Raw genomic sequence first — 18,788 nt, forward strand, 5'->3', positions numbered from 1 at the left:
TTAAGAGAAGACTGAGGGGAGATATGATTGCGCTCTTCATGTACGTGAAAGGTTGTCACGGAGAGGGAGGCCAGGATCTCTTCTCCATCATCCCAGAGTGCAGGACACGGAATAATGGGCTCAACTTACAGGAAGCCAGATTCCGGCTGAACATCAGGAAAAACTTCCTGACTGTTAGAACAATACGACAATGGAACCGATTACCTATGGAGGTAGCGGGCTCTCCCACACTGGAGGCATTCAAGATGAGGCTGGACAGCCATCTGTCAGGGATGCTCTGACTTGGATTCCTGCACTGAGCAGGGGGTTGGACTTGATGGCCTTGTAGGACCCTTCTAACCCTACTATTCTATGATTCTGATATTCCTACATAACAAGGTAATGTGGGGGTGGGGGGATGGGGGGTGTTGAAGAGAAATTCCTTTGCCCTAGTTCAGAGTTCTAGGTTCTTAGACAACCAACTAGCTAGGATTTTTCAGAAAGTATTCCATATCCTGAGTTGCTACACCATAGTCAAACTAGTGGTTTCCAAGAACCAAGTCAAACATAAAAAAAAAAAGCCATGGAACAATCCTCCTAGGACTGTATCACTTCAGAATGCAAGAGTGGTACTGCATATATGGAAACCTTCCCACATAAAAAATGTCTTGTACCTGAAAAACTAGCATGTCAGAGTGGTCTAAAATAATTCACCCTGATGTGCTAACTTTGCACCTCCTTTTTTGATGTGGGGGAGATTCAAGCATTGGTTCTCCTGCCTGCATTCTGGAGTAACTATCACAAGTTTTTTTGGACATGTTGAATGCAAGTATTTCCCCCTGTAAAATAGGTGGCAAACTGCCTGGTCCTTAAAAATATATCTGGATTTAGGCCTTTTACCATGAGCAATGGAAGTGTTAACAACATTTTGCAATGACTATGACATACTATTTTGCTCCTGTCAGTGTATACTCTTTTAAAAAAAAAGCTATTCCACAGTCTATTGGCTTTAACAGGTGGGGCTGCAGGTATTCTGTAATTCTACACACACCGTTTGGAATCTAATGGTTGGATTTCTGAGAAACTTGGCTTTGTGTTGTGGAGATAAGTCTGCATATGGCACCAGTGTTTGGGAGGTGGAACTTCCAGCTGCAACCCAAAGTGATTCACTTGCACACTTAATGTGCTCCTGGTGTGTTTGTTTTTGATATTTCAGAAACTGTCACGACAGGACACCCCTCCCCCCCCCAACTGCTCTGTAAACTCCAAGTTCAAAAAGCAGTTCAGGGAGTTAGCATAAGTTTGAAGAATAAAAGAGCACTTCATTACATACTGGCAGATTTTCTCATAAAACTCTTATACCAAATCCCCACATCTGTTTGAATTCAGGGAAGTATGGAGATTTTTAGGGGTGGCTTCTGAAAACAAAGTGGATGGATGCCCTGAATAACTTACCTCTTGTAGCTCTGCAGTCACAGTCCTCTTCCTGTACATCTCTAGTATCCCTCACTCTCTTCCTGCCCCATACCATTCTTTTCCAGAACAGAAACATACAAATTACTCCAGTATACAGCGGAAAACAAAGCAGATACATGGAGCATGCCCATTTGCATACCCTGGTGATTACACAATATTTTCTGAACACAGAATATCAACAGCTCTGGCTCTAGACCTCCCCCCGAAAAAGGCACAACACACCAAGTTGGAAAGCTCTCTGTATATTAAGTGCTTTTTTTGTAGTAAAAAAAGTACAAAGTCCTGATACGAAATATACAAAAGATGCAGCCAAGGAAAACAGTTGCTTTTCTACAAATATCAGTAGCATTGCATAGAACAGCCTCTATGGGGTGCAGGGGACAGGGAAGGGGTCCAACTGGGTATGATGCTTTAGAAACATTGCAAGGAAATTGTATGCATTTATACATAGATTAGAAGGGATGTGTGAAATCACATACATCCCCAGTGTCATGCTCTTGCAAGAAAAATTTTACCACCACCATCATGTTCCGGAGCACTACTGAAAACAAGAGTAGAATGCCTCAGCCCTTCTCCTAGCCAGTAACTCATTCCCTCACACAACAACCCCAAGCAGAATACTGTGCAACCAGAGAACTATTATTGCTTCAACTAAGCCAACAGGTGTGAGGCTACCAACTGGATTAGCGGGGACTATTTTAAACCCATTCAGAATTGGCAGAGCACTGGCGATGGACAGGGAGAAAGCGGGCTGGGACTATGTTTTGACTGCAGGAGGCACTAACTGGCCTCTAGCAAGCATTCTAAAGCTGACGTATCTACAAGGTGAGTAGAATCCTCATAGGCAGAAATGCAGGGAAGGTGCGAAAGTCAGCAGCTTAATAATGCTGAATGGAACAAGGGAACCCTGAGCTATTTTGAAAAGGCCACTGGGCAGGCAGTACCCTGAGTAGCCACCAGGGGACAGGGCAAGTACGCATATAGCCCCCACACAGGCAGGTAGGAAGAGATGCTAAGCATCAGACAATGAAGGGGGTGCTCGTGCGTGGTGACACCCACCCACCCCCAAGGGCACGGCGGGAAATGCAGTCGCTGCAATAAATAAAGGTATAAAATAACCTATGTGACTGCTCTTGAAGCCTCCCACTGCCACCATCTCCTGCCACGTCCAAGTGCAATTGGTCAGAGTCAAAGTGCCACTGAGGTCACCATGGGAAAGTCCAACCAGACACACTGTCCTTCCATAATGAACTAGCCGTCTTCTTCCACATCAGAATCCCTCCCATCTGGCTCTTCACGGAGGGAGGACCTGGGACCAGCAACTTCTTCTTGGCCACTCAGGATCTCTTCTGCAGCTTCACCTGTATCAGAAAAGTAGGATATGTCAGGATGCCTTTCAGACCCTGATTTGCTAACCAGAACGGAATCTTCTTGCCCACGTGTCTCTGATACAACATCCCTCAGTCCCATTCCCAGCCCCTTGAGCTACCATGCTAACTTAACTGTGTGCTCCTGCAAAACCAGCAAGTCCCTTCAGTCTTGGCTTACCAGATCCCAACTGATTACTAGCATTCCTCTTTTGGTGCCCAACTCTTTATTGGGGATATCTGCATTCTGCCACCACTTACCTTTCCCTCCCTCCTCCTCATCCATGATCTCATGCACGTCTGCTACCTCTTCTTCCTCCTCCTCTTCTTCACCATCATCATCCACAATCACCACAAAGTCATCACCATTCTCTGTCTCGCTAAACACACATCAAGGGAAATAGGGAATGTGTCACCATTTAGCCATCATTTTCTGTTCGATGTCACAAAACCCTCTCTTCATGAGTCACATCTCTTTAGGGTTTTATATAATGCTCCTGCTGCCACAAGCCTTGACACAATCCATATCCACACACAATGGCAGGTTTAGATTCTCACTCAAAATATCACTCATACCAGCTCCTACCCATATTTCAATACATTCAGTGCAACAATGAACCAACAAACAGCATTCTCACCTGTCTTCTTCACCATTTTCACCACCTTCCCCCATCAGGTAGTACTGCAGCGGATTGGGCCAGAGGTCCTCTTTAATTATCTATGAGGAAGAAGGAAAGTGTGTGAGGAATACGGAAAAATAGACACGAGCAATTTAGGACAGGATATAGCTCCCACCTCAGCAATGCGGTCCCCTGCTGGGAAGCTGTGGTCGCAGAACCAGCTGAAGAAGCTGCGCCCCATCTCAATGTTCTTCCGGCCATGAGCTAGCGGGTCCAGGCCACGCCACCAGCGGATGGGTGTAGAGTGGGATACCAGTCTCCCTGGAAAAGACAGACACCCACACACAAGGAGGTGTGAGAAAGTGCACATCATACCTGGACTTTGCTTCCCTGAAATGCTGCCCCTATTGCATACCAGAAGAACCACACTGGAACTCCTTCACAATTACTTCATTCTGGAAGTAGGGGTTGCTGTTGAAGTAGAACTTGATCTTGCAGCCTGACTTTGCGTGGGTGAAATCCTCAACCTGGCATATCAAAGAATGTCAGAATCATAAGGCTAGCAGGGAACTGATAATCACCACCCCTGACCCAGGGCAGGGTCCTTCAAACAGAAAGAGCCCATGACCCCAGACCGCAATTGGATTACTTCCCTTCATAACTTGGGAGCATTATCCACTCTAGCTCCCATCCAACACACTTGCTGTAGTTACCTGCAGATTGGTCATGTAGCTCAAGGTGTCTTCATCCCGGTCATTAATCATGGCTGAAAGCTGGGGATGGTTGAGAAACTGCAAAGTTAGGGTCAAGGAAAGAAATTCTACATATGCCACCTTTGGAGGAAGGGTGGGATACAAATGTAATAAACAAGGAAATAAAAAATTGGAGGCATCCTATACTCCTCAGCTGCAGCATTGTCCAGCATAAAGAAGAGAGAACTCTCTTCTAAGCTTGGGCTTGTATTCCCTGAGGGTCTTACAATATCCTGAACACAAACTCCACTCAACAACTCTCCCCAATATTTCCTTGAATTTATGTCATCTAATGGATTATTTAATAAAGGATTAAATTTTTCACAGCCTATTAAAGCCTGTCCTCCCTTGGCAAGACATGACAACTAGAAATTCGGAAGGGAAAACTGTCCTTCAGGACTTTGGAAGAAGTTTTGTCTTTTGCTGGCCAAGGCAAGACCACTAGCACCCATCATAAACAAATAGGAAGATAAGGAAACACTCAACCAAGGCTCTGTGGCTTCCATTTTCAGTATAAACAACCAATTAAAATTTTCAAAACACGGTGTGGTCAACCCACACCTCATTCCCCAGCACCCTCTAGGGGAGGAGCCATAGTGCTCTGAGACAGCACATGCTTTGCATGTAGAAACTCCCAGTTCAATCCCTTGCACCTCCAATTAAGAAAAAAAAACCTCATGTACCAGGGCTGGGTCTTAATCCATGTGTCTAAGACCTTGCTTATTTATTTGAAGTATTTTTATGATGCTCCTCTGCAAAAAGGCTCCCAGAGTGGCTTACAGTCCGAGTAGACAGTACTGGGCTAGATGAGACTAATAGCCCTACAGGCCAGCTTCAAATGTTCCTATGATCTTTGCAACAAAGCCCCACCCTCTCGGTTTTTATTTTTTTAGATGCCCTTTCCCTGACAGCTGTCAAGAATAGCTGGTGGCAATGACAGGATACCGCAGTAACCCAGAAGCCAGGGATGTTCTGGATGATGAGGTTGCGCCGCTCCAGGTGTGGGCGTCTCATGTGGCCAAACTTGGCCTTGAGCTGGGCAAAGGTGCGGCTGGCCTGCTGGTTCACAGCCTCCAGTTCCAGCTGCACGGCTTCCAGCGCTTCCAAGTACTGCTCGGTTTTGCGAGGGGGCTGTGGCCTTCCCCCATCGTCTTCGTCGTCGTCCTCGTCGTCGTCCTCTCCCACCGAGATGATTGAGCACTCATCCTCTGCCGCCTCAGCTGCTGCCTCGACAGCCCTCCGTTTCTCCCTGGCCTCCTTCCTCTTCCTCCTGCTCTCCCGGCCATCCCCAGCCTCATCTGTCACACAGGTAGTGTCGAGGCCGCCCTTCGCCGCACTGGTGGCAGTTTCTACGCCCTTTGGCTTCTCGTCGTCAGCTTCTAGGCCACCCGCAGCGCTTCCTTGCGCCTCCTCTCCGTCTCCCCCTGCGTGGCCGTCCCGGGTGCCCGAGTCCTTCACGGGCGCGCTTCGTTCAGCAACAGCGGCGGCGGTTTCGCGCGCCGCCTCCTGGCCGGCGGTTTCCAGGCTCCCCTTAGCCGCAGGGGTTTCTCGCGCTTCCTGCTCGTTGACGGTTTCAAGGCTCCCGCCGCCCCAAGCCGTCATGTCAGCCAAAGCCTGGGCAGCCTCGGTCTCCTTCTGCAACTGACAAGCCGGGTCTAAGCGCCGTTGCTTAGAGGGCGGGGATGGTGGGCCCCAGTTCCCACCGTCCCCGCTCATGGTAGGTCCAACTCCGGTCGCTCCACCAGATCAAAATCGGGAAGGGGGGGAGGGTGAAAATCTGCGAGCCCAACCGTCGATTTCAAAGGGGGGGGGAGGCTGATGATGGGGGAAGGGCGCGAGGGAAACGGGCTCCTCTAACTGCCAAAGCGCGAGAACCCTGCGCAGCTTCTCCTAATTGGTCGCTGGTGATGGAGGTCGGGCCACTGGTGGAGACGCTTTCTCCCTCACGTGGACGATTGGCTAGCTCTGGCAGGCAATCGCCAAGAAGATCCCGCCTTGCCCTTACCCCACGTGGGGGATGCCAACGCTGATAGGTCAACGACTTCCCTCCGACCGCTCCCCCGCTCTCATTCGCCCGATCTCTGTGGGGCGCTTCTTTTTCTACAGACCTTGCTTCGGTCGCGTCCGCCGGAGAAGGAACAACAACTCTCGGGCGCCTCCGGGGAGGCCAAGCAGGGGACGCATGCGCGCGGGGAACGTTCGGGTGCGGTTCCACCTCCCCCCTCGGCGCATGCGTCGTGGACGGCAAGTGGCGCTGCAACCTGCGTACGCTGAGTGGCCAACGAGGAAGTGGGGCGGATGGGCAGAGCGAGGCGTGGGGCGGCGAGCGGGGGGGAGTCCGCGTCCTCCTGCAAGATAAGGCCGTGCGCAGAAAGGGAGGGGCGGATAGGGGAAGCAGAAATTGCGTTGCAGAGATCGGCGCCTAGTGCGTATCGCCGTGGCGCAGAAGGAATCCGCCGTGCGCCAGAGTGCGGTGCGTGCAAAGGCGATTCCCTAATGAAGTTCTGTCTGCTACGAGACAGACCATTAGATAATAATTCCTTCACGAAACAGCGCATCGTTAGTTTGAGGAATTGGCTGCAAGGAGATGTGCTGAAGGATCCCGGATTAGGTTGCTTTAAAAGAGTAATAGGCAAATTGGTCTATTTGGTGCAATCCTACACTTACCTTGGAGTAAGTTCCGTGGAACTCAGTGGCTTTTTAGGTCTGAGTAGACGTGTGTAAGATTGCACTGTTAATTACAGTAGCTGAATGGAGCCTCTGCGGTCAAGAGTAGTATACCTCCCAACTGCCAGATACTAGGGGAGTGATGGGTAGTGGCAGGAGTGTTACAGCTTTACTCCCCTGCTCGGGAGCTTCCCAGGGGTATCTGGCTGGCGACTGTTTGAAATGGGGTGCTGGATTAGATGGGGTTTAGCCTCCTTGTCAGGGCCTCCAGAAAAAGGAGATCTCCATGTGAGTGAGTGGGAAGATGCAAGGCAGCCTGCAATTTTCTCCTTGGCATGAGCACTTTGCTCTGCTATCATGTCCATGACCATCAGGCTCCACTCTTGTGGCACTGAGTAGTGCCCTTGACCCACCAGGTGATGTTCTCTGCCATATGCTATTGGGTTCTTCCCTAACCCAGCAGCTCTAAATGTTGTTTCCAGACTGCCCCCTGAATCTAAAGAGCCCTGGCAACCCTATTCAGTTTGGCTTGCTGCCAGCCCAGTGGGTATAGCAGTGTTCTTTACAACAAGGCCTGAGAGCATCAAATGCAGTACCCCACCCCTCTCTCTTTCTGCAGTACCTGCTCACTCAAGCAAAGGCTCTCTAGCCTTGCCTTGTTGATTGCTTTAGCAGTGGGCTGGCTGCTGTGATCTGGGCTACCAGAGGAGGCTTTCTGGGGTGGAAAGTCAGGAAACCTGACACTTGTCATCTCCAAGGTGGCTGGTGGGGGGAGCAATCAGCCACTTAGGGGAAAGGCCTCCACAGAAGAGAGACACCCTCCCAGGGGCCAGGAAAGACCCCGAAGTAGTCTCAGTAATGGTGCCTGAAGCCGAGTGGCTCCTGTTTGAAAAATACTGATGATCACAAGTATGTAGGCTACAACTCCAGTCTTATGATCACTTACTAGAGAGCAAGTCCCACTGAACATAGTAGTCATTTATTGCTGATTAGTTCCTACATGCACGTGCACACATGCACACACTTGCTTTTTTACCCACAGAACTTCAGGGACAAATGTGGTAAACTGTGGGGTTGCCATTGTTTGCATCTATCTGTATGGAATGGGAATGATAATCCACATTGACAATCACAAGTGTAGAATGTGGGAGTGATCATTATGGACTTTTTGGTGCCTGATGCAAAATATCCAGATAGCGCTCTGCCTCCTTCCCCCAGTAACTTAACATGGGGCACTCCTGCGTAGTTCACATCGCAAGTGAATTTTGCACAGGTGAACTTCATGGTGGACTGTGTGCCACGTGTTGCATTTGTCCATCTCATTTCCCACTCTATCACCTTCATAGCATCATGTGAAATCCACAGCCTGGGCAGCCGCCTTAATTATTCAAGGGGGAATGCCTTACTGTTCATACTTTCTGTGTGCATACTTAAATACATTCCTTTGTTTTGAGGGAGCAGGTTATAATCAGGCAAGCTATGATGGATTTCTCAGAGTTCTGCTCAGCTCTGTGTTTTAGAAAGGAACTGTGTGGTGGACTTCCCGAACAGTGTTGTGGCAAGAGGAGAATATACAGTTTCCTCCACAAACACGCCTTCTCAAAGCAGAGTGAAACCAGTGGCGTAGCATGACATTTCCACGTTGTAAACCATACAGAGTTATCAACAGCCAGGTTTCCATGTGTCCATTTTTTGTTGTTCAGTCGTGTCTGACTCTTCGTGACCCCATGGACCATAGCACGCCAGGCCTTCCTGTCCTCTGCTCTCTCCTAGAGTGAGCTCAAATACATATTCATTGCATCGGTGATGCTATCTAGCCATCTCATCCTCTGCCGTCCCCTTCTCCTTTTGCCTTCGATCTTTCCCAGCATCAGGGTCTTTTCCAGGGAGTTATCTCTTCACATTAGGTGGCCAAAAGATTTGAGTTCAGCTTCAGTATCTGTCCTTCCAATGAGCACTCAGGGTTGATTTCCTTTAGGATGGACTGATTTTACTTCCTTGTAGTCCAGGGGACTCGTAAGAGTCTTCTCCAGCACCACAGTTCGAAGGCATCAATTCTTTGGCGCTCAGCCTTCCTTATAGTCCAGTTCTCACAGCCATACGTTGCTACTGGGAAAACCATAGCTTTGATTATACGGACCTTTGTCGGCAAGGTGATGTCTCTGCTTCTTACTGTGCTGTCTAGGTGTGCCATAGCTTTCCTCCCAAGGAGCAAGCATCTTTTAATTTCATGGCTACAGTCACCGTCTGTGGTGATCTTGGAGCCCAAGAAAATAAAATCTATCACTGCTTCCATTTCTTCCCCTTCTGTATGCCAGAAAGTGATGGGGCCAGATGCCATGATCTTAGTTTTTTTAATGTTGAGTTTCAAACCAGCTTTTGCACTTTTCACTTTCACCCTCAACAAGAGGCTCTTTAGCTCCTCTTCGCTTTCTGCCATTAGGGTGGTATCTTCTGCGTATCGGAGGTTGTTGATAATTCTCCCGGCAATCTTAATTCCGACCTGTGATTCATCCAACCTGGCGTTTCTCATGATGTACTCTGCATATAAATTAAATAAGCAGGGCGACAATATACAGCCTTGTCGTACTTCTTTCCCAATTTTGAACCAGTCGGTTGTTCCATGTCCGGTTCTTACTGTTGCTTCTTGACCCTTGTACAGGTTTCTCAGGAGACAGGTAAGGTGGTCTGGTATTCCCATCTCTTTGAATTTGCCACAGTTTGTTATGATCCACACAATCAAAGGCTTTAGCGTAGTCAATGAAGCAGAAATAGACGTTTTTATGGAATTCTCTTGCTTTCTCCATGATCCAGGGAATGTTGGCGATTTGCTCTCTAGTTCCTCTGCCTCTTCGAAACCCAGCTTGTACTTCCGGTAGTTCTCGGTTCACATACTGCTGAAGCCTAGCTTGTAGGATTTTGAGCATAACCTTGCTGGCATGTGAAATGAGCGCAATTGTGCGGTAGTTTGAACACTTTTTGGCATTGCCCTTCTTTGGAATTGGAATGTAAACTGACTTTTTCCAGTCTGGTGGCCACTGTTGAGTGTTCCAAATTTGTTGGCATATTGAGTGCAGCACTTTAACAGCATCATCTTTTAGGATTTTAAATAGCCCAGCTGGAATACTGTCATCTCTGCTAGCTTTGTTGTTACTAATGCTTCCTAAGGCCCACTTGACTTCACTCTTGAGGATGTCCAGCTCAAGTTCAGTGACCGCACTATCATGGCTATCAGGGACATTCAGATCTTTCCTGTGTAGTTCTTCTGTGTATTCTTTCCACCTCTTCTTAATCTCATCTGCTTCTGTTAGGTCCCTGCCTTCTTTGTCCTTTATCATGCCTATCTTTGCACAAAACGTTCCCTTGAGATCTCTGATTTTCTTGAAAAGATCTCTAGTCTTTCCCATTCTGTTGTTTTCCTCGATTTCTTTGCATTATTCATTTAAGAAGGCCTTCTTGTCTCTCCTTGCTATTCTCTGGAACTCTGCATTCAGTTGGATATATCGTCCCCTTTCTCCCTTGCTTTTCACTTCCCTTCTTTCCTCAGCTACCTGTAAAGCCTCATCAGACAGCCACTTTGCTTTCTTGCATTTCGTTTTCTTTGGGATGGATTTAGTTGCCGCCTCCTGAACAGTGTTACGGACCTCAATGCATAGTTCCTCAGGCACTCTGTCTATCAGGTCTAATCTCTTAAATCTATTCCTCACGTCCACTGTATATTCATAAGGGATATGATTTAGGTCATATCTGAATGGTTTAGTGGTTTTCCCTATGTTCTTCAATTTAAGCCGAAATTTTGCAAGAAGCAGCTCATGATCTGAGCCACAGTCAGCTCCAGGTCTTGTTTTTACTGTCTGTATAGTGCTTCTCCATCTTTGACTGCAAAGTACATAATCAATCTGATTTTGATATTGACCATCTGGTGATGTCCATGTGTAGAGTCGCCTCTTGTGCTGTTGGAAAAGAGTGTTTACTATGATCAGCGTGTTCTCTTGATAAAACTCAATTAGCCTTTGTCCTGCTTCATTTTGTACACCAAGGCCATGCTTGCCTGTTCTCCCAGTGATTTCTTGACTTTCTACTTTAGCATTCCAATCCCCTTTGATGAAGAGGACATCTTTTTTTGGTGTTGGTTCTAGAAGGTGTTGTAGGTCTTCATAGAACTGATCAATCTCACCCTTTTGTTGACCATGAGTGCTACTCCATTTCTTCTGAGGGATTCTTGCCCACAGTAGTAGATATAATGGTCACCTGAATTAAATTCGCCCATGCTTGTCCATTTTAGTTCGCTGATTCCCAAGATGTCGATGTTCAATCTTGCCATCTCATGTTTGACCACCTCCAGCTTACCTTGATTCATTGACCTTACATTCCAGGTTCCTAAACAATATTGTTCTTTACAGCATCGGACTTTCTTTTCACCACCAGACACACCCACAGCTGAGTGTCCTTTCGGCTTTGGCCCAGCCGCTTCACTCTTTCTGGCACTACTTGGAAATTCCCTCTGCTCTTCCCCAGTAGTATATCGGACACCTTCCGACCTGAGGGGCTGATCTTCCGGCATCATATCTTTTAGCCTTGTGATACGTTCCATGGGGTTTTCTTGGCAAGAATACTGGAGTGGGTTGCCATTTCCTTCTCCAGTGGACCACATTTTGTCAGAACTCTCCACCATGACCTGTCCGTCTTGGGTGGCCCTGCACGGCATAGCTTATGGCTTCACCGAGTTATGCAAGCCCCTTCGCCACAACAAGGCAGTGATCCATGAAGGGGATGTGTCCATTTACTGTGCTGCAAAAAAGCAAGATTTCTTCCACAGCATTATCTGATGCCGGGATTGGTGTGCTTTCCTTTTTTTCTGAACCAAGTGTGATAGGGTTTACATTTGTTCGGATTTGTTTCTTTCTGAAGTATAATTACAACCATGTAAATGCAAAATGGGGAAATAATATATAATACAAATGGAGCAAGTGCAAATGATACCTGCTAATGTGCAGTGCATAATACTCAACATGTAGATGTTTTTACTTCCTCTCTTTCCATGAAGCCTTTGGTACTCTCCCTATTCCCCCCCCCCCATTATGTCTAAACTAAAGTATGTATAAACAGGGGGAAAATAATGGCATATTCTTCCTGTTTATCCCACATTCATTTCCTTCCCCTTCTTCTGTTGTCTCCCTTGTGTTGATATATGGGTTGTAAGCCCCTTGGGACAGGGAGCTGTTTCATCATACTTTGTAAAATGCCACGCACTGTGGCAGTATATAAATAATAATTCACTTCCCAATAGTGTCATGGTGTATTTTTAATAATATAAGATTAAAAGGAAAGGGTGCAATTGTAATTTTTGCCATGCAGCTTTATCTTTCATGTTTTCCCCTCTTGGTTATGTTTTACACATGCAAATTCAGCCACAGATAATAAGAAAGGAAATTCAGAAAACCTAGCTGGATGCATGATTCTGCAATTCTTCTCAGAGCTGGAAATGAAACAGAGGAGATGCAAGAGGCTAACAAAAAGGGAGAGAAAAAGAAAAAAAATCATGGTTTGTACCTGCAACAGAAACTATGATCTAAGCACTCCTCAGCTGAGACATTTCTTCAGGGATGAGCCATACCTCAATGGTAGAACATATGCACAAGGCCGTGGTTTCATTCCGTATCTCCAGCAAGAGAAGAGCTGGGAAACACCTCTGTGTGGGATCTGGGAGAGCCATTGTGAAAATAAACTAAATAGACAGTCTGGCTCAGTATACAGCATGGGTAGCCAACCTACAGCATGAGTCCCACCAGTGACAAAAGGCAGCAGGAATTTGCACCACACCAGGACAGGAGTAAGAGGGTCTGTAGGCCTGGCTGCAAACCTAGACCTGTATACTGGTTTTCCAACAGTACACTACTGTTTTCTCTCATGGTCAGTAGACTAGAGTCAAAAGCAGTTCATGGCATGACGCAGGCTGCACGGCAGAACTGCACCATCTTATACTATTGACTTGTGGCATACTTACCAAATTGGTTGGCGACCACTGGTGCCAGGTTTGTATTTTATACAAGAACCAATCGATATGCAGGTGATGCGATGCACATGATTCAGCACTCCAAATGCCTGCCAGTGGCCCATCCAGTTTATAAATTTAAAATTGTTAAGTTTTATAGATTGAACTATATATATAAACAGATTTATATATAAAAGCAGGATGTCATTCTAAAAAAAGGAACGCTATTAAGAGTGATGATAAAATATAAGAAAGGAATGATCCATAGAGCATTGGGAGAGCACATGCTCACATTTAATCTCCCATCATCACCGTTAAAAGGATCTTCAGTAACAGAAGCCCTCAGGAAACACCTTTGCCTGAGGAGCCACTGCCAATTGGAGTAGCTAGATCTACCAGTGGCCTGACTCAGTACAAAGCAGCTCAGGATAACATGATGAAGCACCCTGCCAAAGAAGAACAAGCGGCTGTACAAGGTAAGTTGTCTTGATTGTGTGCATTTGTGGAATAATAAGCCTTCACTTTCTCTTTTAGCCAAAGTTGCCATTACTTGGGCCTATAAATAAAAATATGCGCAGTACAATAAGGCAACTTTTGAGGAAACTGGAAATGTCCTTAAAGCATCAAAAATACGTACGGCAAAGGATTTTTCCATAAGAGTGCCTGTATGACATAGGCTGGAGGGGTTGTTTGTACATAGAATGAATCGAGACGGTTTGGTACTACTACCTTGCAAGTGTTGCAGAGCAATACAGAAAGGAAGGTATTGTGGCAACAGACTCCACAAGGTGGCAATGTGAGCCCAGACTCTGGAAGCATATCTTAATTTTATAGTGAAGTTTGAAGTGAATGTACCTGTTGGTGCTGTGCTGCGGGGAAGAAAATGGAAACAGTTTCCCCTTGGGTTGATTCTAGAGTGGCAAGGGGTGGGGTATTCTGCTGAAGATGAGAGGGAGAAAAAGAGACAAGGGAGTTGACCAAATTCAGCAGACCTTTCATGCGTCTCCCTCAGATTTTATCATGCTATTCTTCCCAAGGAACTACCAAGATAATATGTGAAGTGTTCGGAACACTCAAAATGCTCTCTATAAATGCTAGGTCTTATTTCAAACAGAAAACCTCTTTCTAGCCTTTCCAGCTACAAATGAGATTAGGTGATCTCTTTTTACATGGGTGACATTTTCAATTAGCAATATTTTTAGTTCTTTCAACAAAACATTTTGAAAGCTAATATTTTTAGGATTAGTCCACAGTCTGTATGGAGTGACTGAAAATATTGCTATCTAGCTATGAACTGCTTCATTATGTCTCATGAAGAACTTTGTCTAACATGACAGTTAAATATGCCTACAATAACAGATCCTGTACCTGGTTTGCATCTCATTTCTTCACAAAAGCCACTTTGGCCTTTTAAGCTAAATTTTGGGTCAAGGAAAGAAGTTGCACGGCAGTATACAGAGAGCTTTTCCTACAAAACCAGGAGTTACTGAAGGAATTCAGTGGTGCCAATATTGCTTTTGAAACCTGGGTAGCCCACCTGTGGGTGAGTGCACTGGCACAGGAGTTTTATGACATCCCCAGATAGGAGCAAGAAGGCTTGTGGGACCAGCTTATGGCATGAAGTCAGATCTCCATTTCTGCAGGGCATGGCTGCCTGCTCCCAAGCCCAGAGCTTGTGCGTCTGTTGCATATGTATTGTACTGGACCCTAGAGTGTTACTTTCTCATAATTTGGACTTGCCACTTGCCAAAAAGGTTGGCCACTACTTTTCAATACCCCTACCCAAGTCTACATTCTGCAAAGCTATTTGGGTACATCCATGTTGCTTTTCCACATTTTAACCATGGTGCTACTGAGATTTGTAAATAGTACTGAACTTTTTTTAAACAAGTGTTAACATCCACAAGTATTGAACAAAGATGATCAGGGGACTGGAAACAAAGCCCTATGAAGAGAGACTGAAAGAACTGGGCATGTTTAGCCTTGAGAAGACTGAGGGGAGATAGGATAACGCTCTTCAAGTACTTGAAAGGTTGTCACAGAGAGGAAGGCCAGGATCTCTTCTCCATCATCCCAGAGTGCAGGACACGGAATCATGAGCTCATGTAAAAGGAAGCCAGATTCCGGCTGAACATCAGGAAAAACGTCCTGTTAGAGCAATACGACCATGGAACCAATTATCTAGGGAGGTGGTGGGCCCTCCCACACCAGAGGCATTCAAGATGAGGCTGGACAGCCATCTGTCAGAGATGCTTTGACTTGGATTCCTGCATTGAGCAGGGGGTTAGACTCGAAGGTCTTGTGGGCCCCTTCCAACCCTACTATTCTATGATCCTCTCTGGGTGGAAAAGTTTTTCACAGTGATCACAACTTTTATCGACAGTGTGATCACAACTTGTAGAATATACAGCAAGCCAAACGCTGGTTCTTGCCCCTCTACTCACATGGGCAGGAAATTTGCCATTTAAATGAAATATTTTGAAATGGCATACATATGTTTGAATCTTTACAAGCCCATTCTTCATTTTTATTAAAAACATTTACAAAAGCAGCCACAAACTGCCAAGGGGATTGCGGAGAGGAAGATGTATGTTGGTGAGGTCGTAGGCACTAGCTTACCTGGTTTTCCATCCTTCCAAACGCAGATGTTATTTTGCTATCCCAGTGTCAGTTAGTTAGCCTCTGTTTAATGCTGCTGTTGTTCCCAGTGTATACTCCCCTATATGCACCAGTGCTTCCTTTGCTGTTTTTATGCAGAAAAACCTACCCCACACTGCTTTGTAACAAATAAGAAAAGATGGATGTGTAATAAGGAAGTATGGATGCTCATACAGAGTTTAGGCCTCTGAAGCAGAAAACCAGGATGGCACCCCGTTTGTAGTAAACAGCACCTGCGATCTGCTACTTGAAGCAGCAGCTTCATTCTGTCTCATCGTAGGGCCAACCATGTATTTCAAGTTGTTACCTATTTATATTCTGGCATACATTAAAAGGTCCTGAAGGACACAAGAATCCTGGAACCATCTTCTATCCTTTTAATGCTGGATCCCCCTGAGATGCTCAAAACTATAGTTGGGTTTTCCTGTGCCAATTAAATCAGATTAATCACCATAGCAGCACCACTGGGGAAGTAGAAACCCATCTGCCAGTAGCTGAATGTGGAGTTTTCAAGGGTTTCCAGGCGCCATGTGGAGGGGTTTGATGTGGAGGGAAAAACTGTATGTAGGCTAGGCAGTTTCAAGATTAATATGTTCCCCACATTTTATATTCTTTTTGGTTTCCAAAATGGGAGAATCATGCACCCAACTTTGCAAAACAGATCTAATCCTTCCCATCCTCCTTTTTGTTTCTTCTTGAATCTCTGTCCAAAGTTTAAGGTAGCAGCTTTATATTCTTTGAACAAGTTAAAGAATTGCACACAAAAAAGTTCAGAAGATGAAAAGGAAGCTTTATCAGGGAAGGGAAAGCTTGAAAGGAACAGGGTTTTCCTGTGGAAAGGAGAACTGCCTCCTAGACAAGTCTGTTGCTGTTTGAGAAGAGCCTTCAGTAGTGTGCTGCACATAAATTCTCTCTAGTTACTTGGAGAAAAGCAAGGATTTTTTTCCCAGGGATTCTTCTTTAGAGAAGATTGGAAGTACATGGTTCACTGTCAGGCTGTATAGCCAAAATATGGTCCCTGTCAGCTGGGTCCACACCAAGAAAAAAGGAAAGGTTCCTCCTGTGCAAGCACTGAGTCATTGCTGACTCCTAAGAACATTGGCAACTCTGATTTAGGGCCTGTCCAGAATGGCTTTACGTCAGGGACTGTTTGGTGGTCAGCTTGGTGTGGGACCACCAAGCTGACTTAAAGATATGCCATTGTGATTTCATTGTCTGACACCAAGCTTCACGTTTTAAAAAACTGGGTAGAGGGAACACAAACAACTCAGAGCAGTTCAAAACCAGACAGGTGACAGTCTGGCCCACACTGAAGATACTGTTATACAGTGAGTGAAAATAATTTGCATAATTTTCCTTCTGATGAACAGAATTGCTCAACAACTCCCCCCCCCACACATTATATTTCTTAATACATTTATTAAGAAATGCCTTTTGTCCTGTCTTTTGTCCAAGGAGTTTAAAGTTGTTTATATGGTTCTTTCCCCCATCTTTGTATCCTCACAACAACCATGTGAGGTGGATTAGGCTGAGAGAGCAACTGTCCCACGGTCACCAGTGAGCATGTCATGGCTGAGTGGTGATTTGAATGTTGATCTTCCCAGTCCTAGTCTAGCACTCTTAACTGCTACGCCACACTGGCTCTGTGTTGAGCAATTCTGAAATTCCTTACAGTTTAGAATGTAGTGACTGTTTCTTTTCCTTGGTCCACCCAAGGGGGAGCAGAGGATGGCAATGTTCCCAGAGTCATAGGGAAATTTATGATATTGATAATACAACACTAGCATAAAGAGAAAGTAAAAATGACAGTGTTTTCTAACTCCAGGCAGCTTTTGGCAGATTTGTCCAATTCAAAAAGGATGCAGTGAAATGGGACTGTAGGCAGAATGTGGTGGAATCACGCAGGTCATGGAACTGAGGGGAATCTGGCAGTATGTGGTGGGTCATGAGGGGAAACAGACTGGAATCTGGTAGGTCAAGGCCAGAGCTGGGTGAAAGCAAATTAGGGACTGGAGTTGGGGCAGAATCTGGCAGGTCAGGGGTGGAGCCTAGCAAGTCCAGAGCTGGTGACATTTTTCTTGGACTGCTACTGTCTTTTCAGTCTTTAATTAGTATCTACCAGAATATGGTTTTACTGGTTGGGTCAGTAAAATAATGGGGCAATGAGCAACTCTAGGTTCCAGAGCTGAGGGAAGTGTGACAGAAGAAATGTGCCTGCCCTTGTGTGAGTGGGGAGACAGAAGAGCACATGTGATGTGTGTGGACCAGCCCTGTTCCCTCAGGTCTGGGGTGTGGCTCTTCTTCATGTACCTTCCGTTGGTGAGGTACAAGCTGCCAGTGCACAGAGCAGGTCGTTCTCTGTACCGGTTTCCGTCCTATGGAATAGCTTAGCTAGGGAAATCTACCTTAATGCATTAGGGATAGGCAAGTGGAGCTCCGGGGGCCAAATCCTGCCCCCAAATACTTTCCACATAGCCCCTGCTATGGAGTGAGTCAATGTTAAATAGTAACCAGCCAGAGTTAGATACCTTCTGCCAGATGGTTAAGACCATTTTTATTTACAAAAGCTTTAAAGGTTATTCCATTTTTTGCTGTGTTGTTGTTGTTGTGGGTTTATTATTTTATTATTCTATTAAGGGCAGAACCAGGGCTCAAGCCTCCTGCTCTTGCCTCTAACCCAAATGCATAGGGGCTGTATATTAGGTGAGGGAAAGCTTATGTAGATGCTCTTCTTCCTTGCCAGCTATTACATATCCATGCCAATGCATTAATATAATTTGTCACCTATACCAAGCAACTAGCATTGAAAGGAGATGCAAAAGCTGGCCAGTGACATGCCTTTTCTTACATTAAACCCTGTCTGGCATCCCAGAATATAGTTAAGCTTGGAGTCCCTATTAGGATTGCCAACGTGCCAAAATTTTACTGGTCCAGCCAGAATTTGATCTTCCTGGTTAATTCCCAGAAGAGATGTAAAATGAAAGACATACTGTGTAGTTGGTGAATGCATTATTTCCCATCGGGAAAATGGCACAAGGTGGAAAGGACAACCCTTCATCCACAGAGCTGCTTTTAAGTAAAAAAGAAGAAGAAGCTTCTGACTCAAAAAAAGATAACCCAGGAATTTTGTATTTCATTCCATCTTTTTTATATATTTATATAAAAAAAAAACCCAAAGAAAGAAGAAAATCCCCAGAAAAAGGGGGGAATGGAAACAAATTTTGACACAAAAAGGGGGTGGTGGGGCAGGATCAAACTGAATCCCTACCCCAAA

The 18,788-nt window shown here is 45.8% G+C and overlaps 1 protein-coding gene across 1 annotated transcript; it reads right to left on the reverse strand.

Moving 5' to 3' along the window:
* Window positions 1–1,681: 1,681 nt before the first annotated feature.
* On the reverse strand, window positions 1,682–6,072 carry TSPYL2 (TSPY like 2). The gene is made up of 7 exons (XM_084835943.1): window positions 5,140–6,072; window positions 4,156–4,233; window positions 3,858–3,969; window positions 3,618–3,763; window positions 3,461–3,540; window positions 3,084–3,202; window positions 1,682–2,816 (listed from the first exon to the last, which is right to left on the reverse strand). The coding sequence occupies exons 1-7, from the start codon at window positions 5,908–5,910 to the stop codon at window positions 2,707–2,709; spliced, it is 1,416 nt and encodes a 471-aa protein (XP_084692069.1). The 5' UTR covers window positions 5,911–6,072; the 3' UTR covers window positions 1,682–2,706.
* Between the last annotated feature and the right edge of the window lie 12,716 nt (window positions 6,073–18,788).

Source organism: Heloderma suspectum, chromosome 2 (genome assembly GCF_057233095.1).
Source record: "Heloderma suspectum isolate Gila_16-S chromosome 2, 16-S_ref, whole genome shotgun sequence".
Lineage (NCBI taxonomy): Eukaryota > Metazoa > Chordata > Lepidosauria > Squamata > Helodermatidae > Heloderma > Heloderma suspectum.

Bases quoted from the DNA above. Each gene is read 5' to 3' on its own strand.
- TSPYL2 (XM_084835943.1), bottom strand. From the start codon at position 5,910: ATGAGCGGGGACGGTGGGAACTGGGGCCCACCATCCCCGCCCTCTAAG. The intron at 3,541-3,617 runs GTGGGAGCTATA...TCTTCCTCATAG, and splicing joins CAGGGGACCGCATTGCTGAG to ATAATTAAAGAGGACCTCTG. The intron at 3,203-3,460 runs GTGAGAATGCTG...ATGTGTGTTTAG, and splicing joins GAAAATGGTGAAGAAGACAG to CGAGACAGAGAATGGTGATG.